Source organism: Glycine soja, chromosome 2 (genome assembly GCF_004193775.1).
Source record: "Glycine soja cultivar W05 chromosome 2, ASM419377v2, whole genome shotgun sequence".
Lineage (NCBI taxonomy): Eukaryota > Viridiplantae > Streptophyta > Magnoliopsida > Fabales > Fabaceae > Glycine > Glycine soja.
In genome coordinates this window covers 789,935-801,805 of record NC_041003.1, presented here as the reverse complement: position 1 = coordinate 801,805, position 11,871 = coordinate 789,935, and the positions used below count along the sequence as shown (strand labels likewise).

General features: G+C 34.9%; 1 protein-coding gene across 2 annotated transcripts; it reads left to right on the top strand.

The window, feature by feature from the left end:
* The first annotated feature begins 372 nt into the window (after positions 1 to 372).
* On the top strand, positions 373 to 11,831 carry LOC114377978 (protein translocase subunit SecA, chloroplastic). Of its 2 annotated transcripts, XM_028336472.1 has the most exons (20): positions 376 to 867; positions 991 to 1,063; positions 1,424 to 1,630; positions 1,940 to 2,043; positions 2,152 to 2,331; positions 3,461 to 3,679; positions 4,523 to 4,636; positions 4,738 to 4,851; positions 5,142 to 5,309; positions 5,996 to 6,171; positions 7,185 to 7,251; positions 8,382 to 8,528; positions 8,682 to 8,777; positions 8,854 to 8,922; positions 9,119 to 9,220; positions 9,295 to 9,546; positions 9,625 to 9,692; positions 10,695 to 10,812; positions 11,181 to 11,420; positions 11,511 to 11,831. In XM_028336472.1, the coding sequence occupies exons 1-20, from the start codon at positions 487 to 489 to the stop codon at positions 11,652 to 11,654; spliced, it is 3,039 nt and encodes a 1,012-aa protein (XP_028192273.1). In that variant the 5' UTR covers positions 376 to 486; the 3' UTR covers positions 11,655 to 11,831. The 2 variants fall into 2 exon arrangements, with proteins under 2 accessions (XP_028192280.1, XP_028192273.1); XM_028336479.1 differs by lacking the exons at positions 11,181 to 11,420; positions 11,511 to 11,831 and adding an exon at positions 11,043 to 11,145 and having other exon boundaries at positions 373 to 867.
* The last annotated feature ends 40 nt before the right edge of the window (positions 11,832 to 11,871 follow it).

The following is an 11,871-nucleotide window of genomic DNA, read 5'->3' as shown; positions in this document are numbered from 1 at the left end:
TTGTTGTCTAATAAAATTAGGAACTTTTCATATTTTTCTACATTTTTTAAATCAAATGTATCTTTAATAAAAATATGTTAAAAATGTTAATTACTACTGTTAAACATGCTCCAACTCTCCTAAAAACAAAACTCAGAGTACAACTAGAGAACTAAAAACAAATCACACTTAAAATATATATAAAAAAAAAGTCAATTTCAATGAGTGTTTTCAACTAATTAAAATTTTATTTTAAAAAGGGCATTTTAATAGAACAATTATTATCATTATTTTTTATTAAAAGTTGTCAGATTATGTGGAGACTGTGGTACTACTTACGCCCCCCCGTAGACTTGCCTACATACTAGATTTCCCCTTATCTTATCTCTCGTCCAGTCCACGTTGCAAATGATAATTATATCCATCTTCTCAATCCACTCCAATTCAAAATCTTCACCGTAAACCACTTCTTCAACTTTCCTTCCCAATTCTAAACTCATTCAAACTATGGCAGCGTCTTCGCTCTGTTCCTCTTTCACCTCCAAAACGTGGAACCCGCACGCGCGCTATCACCACAAAACCCTAGCACCTCCCTATTCCGCCTTTCTTCGCGGAGACCTCCAGCTCCATCCACCTTCGGTTTCCGGAACGCGGCGGAGAAGGCGCCGCCGATCGGGTTCGGTGGCGTCCCTCGGAGGCTTGTTGGGCGGCATCTTCAAAGGCGCCGATACGGGAGAAGCCACGAAGCAGCAATACGCTGCGACCGTTAACATAATCAATGGATTGGAACCGGAGATTTCTGCTTTGTCGGATTCGGAACTGAGGGACAGGACTTTTGCGCTGCGAGAACGCGCGCAGCATGGCCAGTCTTTGGATTCGCTCTTGCCAGTGAGTTTTGAAGTATTGAGTGTTGTAGTTTATAAGCGGCGATTCAAATCAAATGCAGTTTCTCTTGATTGTGACCAAGGAAGTGATTAAAGTGTACTGTGTCTGTGTGTATGTGCATTGCAGGAGGCGTTTGCTGTGGTGAGAGAAGCTTCGAAGAGGGTTCTGGGCCTTCGTCCCTTCGATGTCCAGCTCATAGGTAAGTCTTTCGCTGGCGTTTCGTTGTTTATGGAATTGAACTCTGTCATTTTATAGAAAAAACTTACACGCAGTCCTTAACAGCCTTTGGAGTTGTTCTCCAATTAGAATTGGAATAAGAGTTTTACCTCAGTAATCTGCATAATAAATGTTTTCATTAAAGGTCAACATAGATTCCCAAAATAAAACTCCAATTCTGATTGGAGAACATCACCAAAAACACTTGCGGAACTTAAGTTTTGCCCTCACTTTATTGCCTTATACATAGTGTAGTGTACTCTAGCTTGTGCTATTTAGTGTATTTATAAATATATGTGTAAGAGGATAATTTATTAATATTGTGTTAGTTTGGGTCTTGTAGGAGGCATGGTTCTTCATAAGGGAGAAATAGCTGAAATGAGGACCGGAGAAGGGAAGACACTGGTTGCTGTTTTGCCAGCTTATTTAAATGCATTGAGTGGGAAGGGAGTTCATGTTGTAACTGTCAATGATTATCTAGCTCGGAGGGATTGTGAGTGGGTTGGTCAGGTTCCTCGCTTTCTTGGATTGAAGGTTGGCCTCATTCAGCGTATGTCTCATACTTCATTACTTCCCTCTCCTCTTTATGTTTGGATTCTGTTTCTACATCTGTATTCATCCATTGTTAGTCAGTTGGGGTTGGTTGTATTTCAAGCTTCTGTGTTGCTTTGTTTCCCTCCACTCTATTTTCATTTCTGAATAATAGTTTATTCATTTTTTACGTAGTTTGTTCTTTGGCTTTTGTTTAGGTTTTTTTATGTTTTTTTTCTTCTTGTTTTTAACTGAAATTCTTCAAGATGCAACGTGTTTTAAACCTATTCCTTTGTTTCAGTCTAACAAATAATGAATTTGGTTGCAGAGAATATGACAAGTCAGCAAAGAAAGGAAAATTACTCATGTGATATAACATATGTCACTAATAGTGAGCTTGGTTTTGATTACTTGAGAGACAATCTTGCCACGGAAAGTAATTTTTCCTTTACATATTTCTTGCATTTAAAATATGCTTTTTAGATTTTTAATTTGTATCCTTTTAATATCATGCTGAACTCTGAACTTTGGAATGTACAGAGTGTCGAAGATCTTGTCATAAGGGGTTTCAATTACTGTATCATTGATGAGGTTGATTCAATCCTTATTGATGAAGCTAGAACACCGCTTATTATATCTGGACCTGCAGAGAAACCCAGTGATCAATATTATAAGGCTGCAAAGATTGCAGAAGCCTTTGAACAAGACATACATTACACTGTAAGTCTGCTAAATTATGTTTACATTTTGAAATTTAATGTAGTGTTAAGTTTATCAGCACACGTACTCCCTGTTTCTCTATTGGTGCCTGCTCAGCTCACTTTTAGGTTGTGTCTATTAAGAAATAAGAAGTGTTGCTATACTAGCATCATAAGAAGAGTCTGTTTTCGATTTTAGGTTTGCAACAAGGGTTAGAAACCAACTGTACTAGTCTGGTTATATGTCATACTTAAATTCAGCCAATTTTATGTTTAGTAGAGGAAATTTTGTCAGGTGTAATTTTATCTCCATACAGTATTTATCATTGGGCCTATATATCTTAATTAGAATATTGAAACAAAATTACAAACTGGGACTGCATTGTCGTTGATTAATATTTTTATCCTTGATACGAACATGACAACAATGATAAGTGAAGTTCATTTGTGATTATTAGTTTTTTCCTTTTTTTGAGGTATACTTGATGAGATGAGATCTTCATTTGCCTGGTTCATGATACATGGACAATGTGCTCACATTGTTCATACTATTTTTAAAACAAGAAAATGTAAAAATTAGTTGAAGCAATATTTATCCCTGTTTTTTTTTATTGAGGTTATGGACCTTTCCTGTTTTTTCAAACATATCTGCCTATATAAGGGGGGAAAGTTAAACAAAAAAAAAGAAGGAAACTTGACCTGACTAGCCCTAGTTAAATGAAAATGAGGTAGAAGATGAATTTTTTTTAGGAAGATGGCTTATAAATATTATATAGAGTGGAATGCTTATGTGATGCTAACAGTGAATTTGATATACAATATAAGTTAGTTTCTATTTCATGGTCTGCTTGGCAAAGTGAACAAACTTCTCTTTCATATTTGCTGGACAGCTGGGTGGTTTTAATGGGGTTTTACATATGGATAGATTAAAGATATTGTGTTGAAAATGGGAAACAAAGCATTTGTTCGGTTAACTAAAAAACACAGTTATGGAGGTTTTGATTTTTATACCTTGTGAATGGATTATGGTTGGTAAATTTTCATCATGACTATGACTTATTTTATCTTTGACGACAGGAGTAGATGCTCAATTTATTAAAATAAGAGTGGATCTTTGAATATTATTCTTCTAACTGAAATTGTCTTTGCAGGTAGACGAAAAACAGAAAACAGTTCTACTTTCTGAGCAAGGTTATGAAGATGCTGAAGAAATTTTAGCTGTCAAAGATTTATATGATCCTCGAGAACAGTGGGCTTCATATATCCTAAATGCAATAAAAGCAAAAGAACTATTTCTTCGAGATGTAAACTACATCATTCGTGGAAAAGAGGTCCTAATTGTTGATGAGTTTACTGGTCGAGTCATGCAGGTATTTAGAGATTCTACTTGGCCTCATGGAAATAAACAATTTAACTAGCCAAGGCAAGGAGAATAGTAGTGCCATCAATAGCAGTTCTTGATCTACATTTGATTTCAAGTGCTTGAAGAGCATATCTTCCGAAGTAAATATGATTCCCTTGATAGGATATTCCCTTCATTCTTCCTCTATGTTGTTTATGAAATCTGGTTCTTTGGGGGTTATAATTATCATTATTATAATCTCAGCCCTTTAATGTACTAATTTTTATTGTATGTAGCTCTATCAAGATTTAAGATTATGGCAAAACTTTGCTTCAGATTATGGCTGAGAAAAGTATTAAATCATGACTTAATGCACTGTCCTTTACTGGATAACTTATGATCGCTATTCAACAATTAAAGCATTATAATTTAATTATTGATACTATAAGAATAGTTGCCATTAATATTCACTAGATTTGGCTTGAAGTTTCAGCACAGAAACTATTTATATTAGTCTACAGTCTACACCTGGAAACTCCTTGAAATGCACATTAGGTGTTAATAGAGATTCCACCTTTTGATACATTTCAGGTGCTGTCCTTATCTTTAAACACCCTGTGGTCAGCTGGATATATATGGATTCTTTTTAACCTGTCATGCTTGTGATATAATGCCAAAACCTTGGTGTTTACATTACTATCTAATTATTGTAGTGTCAGTCTAGCCAATAGCAAAATCTTACATATTACTGACACTCACTACCACTTCTATCTAGAGAGAACAAAGAATTAAACTGTCACATCTTCAAATTTCTGAGAAGTAAATTCTGTTGATATCTCAAGGAACAAGTAATTTTTATTTACTCTGATAGGGGAGAAGGTGGAGTGATGGCCTTCACCAAGCAGTTGAGGCAAAGGAAGGGTTGCCAATTCAAAATGAAACTGTAACGCTGGCTTCTATCAGTTACCAGAATTTCTTTCTTCAGGTTGGAAATGTTGTATCTGAGCTGATTAAGTGAACCATCATTTCAGAATTTCATTTGCCTTTGAACTTACCTTGATGTTTTCAAACCATGTACCTCTATAGTTCCCCAAACTTTGTGGTATGACTGGCACTGCAGCAACAGAAAGTACAGAATTTGAGAGCATTTACAAGCTTAAAGTTACAATTGTGCCAACAAACAAACCTATGATAAGAAAGGTTTGTTCTTACTTGTCATTCATGTGCAACACTTTAATAAACTGATGACTGTCTTGTCATGTGGAATTTGTATTCCAATTCCTCAATGGGAGGAATGGTAATATATTTATTATTTACTACATTTATATGTGCAACATATATGTAAATTATTATAGTTCTGTTAGAGGTAGGGCCAATGGTTTCTTTCCATTTACAGTTAAATTTGGAATAATCTTAGTAGATTTATTTTGTACATAATATCAATTATTTGACTTTTTTCTAGTTCCTAATCTTTATTTTATTTTTCTCAGGATGAATCTGATGTAGTTTTTAGGGCAACTTCAGGGAAATGGCGTGCAGTTGTAGTAGAAATCTCTAGGATGCACAAAACCGGTCGCCCGGTGCTTGTTGGCACCACTAGTGTTGAGCAGAGTGATTCTTTGTCAGAGCAATTGAAAGAAGCTGGAATTCCGCACGAGGTAAGGTCCCTCTTGCTTCCTATACTACTATACCTCACAAAAACATATTAAGATGCGTCATTTAAAAATGTAAGCACTTTGTCTCTTTTCAGAAAAATCCATAACCAAAAAGATGAATTATATTTTTCAAGAAAGGCATATTCACCTTCTTAAAACAACTTGTTAATGTTTTACATTTTATTCTATGATAATGATTAATGAGCCTCACAACAATATTGAAAGGCATTATTTTTTTCAATATTTTATATTATAATTTTATGGTGACTTTTTTGAATGTCTAAAAAAGTTATATATATATATATATAATACTAGTGTCCTTGAAGAATCCATCCATTTGGAGGTGTTGGCTCAAGTGTTTGAGCTGACAAGAGTTCAGCATGTATTGTACAGGTGTTGGTGATGGAAACATGTCCAGCATCAACACCCCACCAGCTCAAGCAAGAGGAGTGCTTGTGCTTCATAGACAGAATGTGGCAGTACAATATTTTCTTAATGATACCCATTTAAAATAATTTTTGTTTCTAAAAACGATAGCCTATTCATAGCCTAGGCAAGTGTTGATAAGTGATAACACTGACCAACTGCTCATCCATTTGAAAGAACTATAATGAAGCTTAATCTTGCAACCACTTTTTTTGTCTTAATTTTTTTGGGTATAAAAGTAGTGCAATATGTATTGTTTCTAGGTACTTAATGCAAAACCAGAAAATGTTGAGAGGGAAGCAGAAATTGTAGCACAGAGTGGTCGTCTTGGGGCAGTGACAATTGCTACCAATATGGCTGGTCGTGGGACAGATATAATCCTTGGTGGTAATGCAGAATTTATGGCACGGTTGAAGCTTCGTGAAATATTGATGCCAAGGTATTATGGAACTTTAATTGACAAAAGTTTTATTATGGAGATTTTATTCTTCCATGTACTTGTTGCCTTTTGATTCAATATTATTTAAAATGGTGTTTGGAAGAAAAGAGGAGGATAGGTTTAGTGGGAGGAGGTGAGGATGCTTAAAGAGAGATGCTGCCTTGGATGGGTTTTTAAAGAGTGAGATGCTCTCTGCTAAGTTAGAAACAAAAATGCTTAATGGAAGTGTGTGCATGCCCCTGTTTATAAGAGAAACGGAAAAGTATTGTCTGAAAAGTATAGTGAAGTGGTTTAGGGGGTGTTTGGTTTGGTTGTTTTCTGTTTTCATTTTCACTTAAAACAGAAAACGGTGATGAAAATGTGTTTGGTTGGATTTCTGAAAACATTTTCAGTGAAAATGAAAACAGGAAACAATCAGAAAATGAAAACAATAAAATCTCATTTTCAGTGTTTTCAGTTGAGAACAGAAACCTCATTTCAGGTAAAATGAAATTGCGGTGGCAATGAATGTAATTTTAAGCAAATCTAAAAATACAAAAAGACAAGAAGTCAATATATCATAAATTTTCAGTATTTTTATTTCATGAAAACAGAAAACAAGAAGTCAAACCAAACATATTTTCAGAATTCTAATCTTTTGAAAATGAAAACAGTTTTCAAAAAATGAAAACAGGAAATGAAAACAGAAAATGAAAATGCAAACCAAACACACCCTTAGGGTTTAAGTGGCCCCCACAGTGTGTGAGAGAGAGCATATAACAACACCTAGGTAGAACTATTGTAGTTACATATGTATATTCCTTGCTTGCACAATCTCACTGTTTCCAGAATTTATTTGTCACTGATACAATCTTAATGGGAAAGCATCTTCTGATTACTCCTATCCTATGGTTAAATTCCTATTCTTAGAGCCTGTCTTGCATTAGATCTGAAAGTTTAAGCAATTTGCAAGTTGTTGAAGCCATCTTATCAAACATGCATTACATTTTTTTTCTGGGAACATATGATTGCAGAGTTGTTAAGCCATCTGAAGAAGGCTTTGTATCAATAAAGAAACCTCCTCCCTCCAAGACATGGAAGGTATATCATTTTTATTTTTAAAGTATTGTTTATGTAAATACAATTATGGTGTGTGTGCTCTAACATTCTTCTACTTACTTTTTAGAAGGAGGATGCTAGCAACCTATTCTTCTTTTAGACCAAAATGTCCTATTTATTATTTCTAAAAAGCAAAAGTAGATAAGGGTATTTAAGACATTATAGTAACTGCCTAAGGAATCAAGTAGAATAAAACATGAATTTTATTAATTGAATGAAATTGAACAGGAACCAGGAGAAAGAATTTTCCTCCAAGGGTTTCCCCTTTTTTATGAACTTTGTAACTCTCTAAATGAATTCTGCTGCCATTATACCCCGTATCTATCCAATCGATCCCCTCTAACTAAATAACTGCTCAAATTGTCCCTAGTTAGCTGTCTCTAACTATTTTTTCCTTCTGTTCTGTCCTAGACGTTTACAATGATAATCTTTTTAAATTTATATATATTATTTACTTGTTTTTTTCTCATTCTCTCTCTCTCTCTCTCTCTCTCTCTCTCTCCCTACTTTTTCATCATTTTTTTAATTTAAATATGCCATGACTCAAAGATTCCACTAATGGAAAACATAAAAAGGTGCAGGTGGGCAGTTCTTGAAACTACGATTGTTCGTTTTTGTTGGAATGAATCAGTGGTTAATAAAATTGTCACCCTTGTTCTGGATAGCAATTATTAGGCACCATTAAACCCAATGAGTATGTTTGCATCCTCCAACATTTTCAGTTTACGATAGTGAACAGTATGCATAAGAAAGAATGTTGTGTTTGAACCCAGGCTTTTGTTTGATCATCTTTCACTGTGAGAGTTGCAGTTATGGTTAAAAATGAAAGTGAGAAGAACATGGGTTGACATTATAAATAGAATTAAGTTGTGAAAGATGAATCTTTGTATGATGGTGGATAGGGAGTTCTGGTGGAAACAGAAAGAAGTTGGACTCAAAATCTTTTTTTGTAACATATTATATTATAAAAATACCTATAAATCTATGTTGCTTTGGATGTGTGTGTTTATTTTCTTTAAAAGTGTTGCATGTTTATGTGTGTGAGTGTGGGTGCACATACTTTTTACAGTAACTGTTTTGGAACTCCACGTATACGGTATATCGTGATTCAGGTGAATGAGAAGTTATTCCCATGCCAACTATCAAATAAAAATGTTGACATGGCTGAGAAGGCTGTGCAATTGGCTGTTGAAACATGGGGCAAGAGATCCTTAACTGAACTTGAAGCAGAGGAGCGCCTATCCTATACCTGTGAAAAGGTGACAATCCGGCGATGATGGATTTTTTAGTGTAATTAATGCTTGAAATTAGAATGTTTGAGTAACTAACTACTTTGATAAGTAAAGCTTTCTTGGACATATCACTTTTGTGAATTTTCCATCTTCAACTTGTCATTATATATTTTTATGTAGGGTCCTGCTCAAGATGAAGTCATTGCCAAGCTGAGAAATGCATTTCTGGAAATTGGAAAAGAATATAAAGTCTTCACTGAGGAAGAGAGGAAGAAGGTCAATTTGTTTCTTGACTAATACTTCCCTTCATACATTGCTGTTGATGCATTATTAATGATCATTATGACTGCAGGTTGTGGAAGCTGGTGGACTACATGTAGTAGGCACAGAGCGTCATGAATCACGTCGAATTGATAATCAGGTTTTTTTATCTTTCCTTTTCCTTGTAGGGTTGAAAGGTGGGAAGCCGGGATGTAATGGCTTGTGGCCTTGGACATCCACATATCTCCTACCCTCTTCTATTATTCTTGCAGCTATAATAGCTACTGCTACTTCTACCACTCCTACCCTGTCAAATAAGTATTTAAAGTTGGAACTTTTTTTCATCATCCATAAAGCTGCGTGGTCGAAGTGGCAGACAAGGAGATCCGGGAAGCTCACGCTTTTTCTTAAGTCTTGAAGATAACATATTTCGTATTTTTGGTGGAGATCGAATTCAGGTAATGCATTTATTGTGTTGCTGCTACACTTGGAATTTGATTGCCCAAAACTTAGTTAATATTGTGATATGTAGGGCTTAATGCGAGCTTTCAGAGTTGAAGACCTACCTATTGAGTCCAAGATGTTGACCAAAGCATTAGACGAAGCCCAAAGGAAAGTGGAGAACTATTTCTTTGACATTCGGAAGCAATTGTTTGAGTATGATGAAGTACTTAACAGCCAAAGAGATCGAGTTTATACAGAGAGAAGACGAGCCCTTGAATCTGACAACCTTCAGTCTCTTCTTATTGAATATGCTGAATTGACAATGGATGACATTTTAGAAGTAAGCCTTGCTAAAATTATGCTCCTCTTTGTACCTTGCTTCATTGTCTAACTTAATAATGCAATCATGATGAATTAGGCAAACATTGGTTCTGATGCTCCAAAAGACAGCTGGGATCTTGAAAAACTAACTGCAAAAATTCAGCAGTAAGTGAAATCTTTTGCCCTTTAGCTTGATGCCATGTTCGGTTTAGTTATATGCAGAACCTTGCTTGATTGCTTTTGTTTCTTTAGTGCATTCATGCGTGATCTAATTCTCTTGTATGGACATCATTGTTCTAATTTACTATTGATTTTCCTTCATTTTTATTGGTGTTAAATGGTAAAGCTGATAATTTTTCCTCAACCGAGACTAAGTTTTCCTTGAGCAATCTTAAGAACACCTTTCACATCATCCCGATCCACTTAGGGAAAGTGATAGTCTGGTGGTATTTTCTTGAAAATAAAAATAAAATGGAAAATATTTTCTCAAACCAATCTATTCCTAATTATTCTAAATGTTGGCCTAAAGACCAAACTGAAAAGTCAAAATAAGTAATCCTCTCTTGGATATTTGTTTTTGGGTTTCTAAAGGACTGTTGTGTTCTTGTGCATTATTTATAATGGGGTTTTCTTTACGAGTTTAAATCATAAATGAGCGTTTATGATTGGATAATAATAGTGTAAAAAAGCATTACACTGTCAATGCGTGTATTATTTTCTCTTCTTTTATTTGGGCACTTAATAAGAGTTTAATTTCTATCTATGCACTGTCAGTCTTAGTTTTACATTATCAACCAATTAAAAATCATGATATATATGATTTTTAAAGTAGTTATTATAAAAATAACAAACTTACCATACATGACAATAGGGGTGTGTAAAAACACTAAATCGAGTTCAAAACCAAATGGAGCCACTTTATGAAAACAATTGGGTTTGAACCAAATTGTTTTCATAAAGTGGTTCAAGCTGTTTGGTGCGAACTGAACTCTGTTTTTGTAATGTGGTTCGTTTTTTTTTATTTTTAAATATCAAGCCCTGCACAACTTTACATGTAAGTTTAAATTAAACGACAATATTAACTATTTGCTTACATGATAATGCATTTTTTCGCCCAATCTTGGATCTAAAATTATGCTGATGGAAGATATTTCATTTTCTCTTCAGATATTGCTACTTGTTGAATACTCTATCCCCTGATTTGCTGGGGAACACGTGTTCAGATTATGAGGAATTGCGGAATTATCTCCGTCTTCGTGGTCGTGAAGCCTACCTGCAGAAAAGGGTCAGTTTAATTATTATTTGGGAATTAATCAACCATTCTCCTTATGTTTGTTTCTTTTCTGTTGCTTCAATTAAATAACACATTTGGGGGTGGGGGGTTAAAAGATTTCTACTATTTAAAAGGGAGTTTTTTGTTAGTAAGGTTTTATATTTTCAATTAAATTTTTAAACCACAAAAAAAATGAGATAAGTGATTTAAATCAAATAATTGATTATATATTTTTCGGGTAGGGGGAGAGGGATTTATCAAACCTCAGTGCAACTTGTAACTTCTGCTATTAAAGGTTGGACTTTTAGCATCATGTGTCTTTCTTTACCATTTATTTCTTTTTGAATTTACCTTTTTTATTACAACAATGCTGCCAATAGGATATTGTGGAGCAACAAGCAGCAGGCTTAATGAAAGAAGCAGAGCGGTTCCTAATCTTAAGCAATATCGATCGCCTGTGGAAAGAACATTTGCAGGCACTAAAATTTGTTCAGCAAGCCGTGGGGTTACGGGGATATGCGCAGCGGGATCCACTTATTGAGTATAAGCTTGAAGGCTATAACCTTTTCTTGGATATGATGGCACAAATAAGAAGAAATGTCATATATTCTGTATATCAGGTTTGCTTTTAATCTAGATTTTTAGGCTACTGAGCTTTCCGCCTTATCAGTTTTATAACTGCGTAACCCTTTCTTTTGAACTTTTGGCAGTTCCAACCTGTGCTGGTAAAGCAAGATCAGGACAAAACAGAGAATCGGAAATCAGGAAAACGTAATATTGCACGCACTCAGGTTAATCCAAACTCTGATCCAGTTGGCACTGTCGAGCCTTCAACATCAAGTACTACTTCCTAATACGGCACTCAAGACTAATGTTTCTGGAGTTCCAGCATATTGAGCTAGAAGGAACAACAAAGCCTCAGTTGATCCTCCATGTTTGTAGCAATTTATTGTAGAGAGATTGTCATATGGTCAAACGTTGTAAAGATTTACAAATGTATAGCAAGCTATAAAAAGCTTCAGTTGATCCTCCATGCATGTCGCATTTTATTGTAAAATAGAAATTATGATG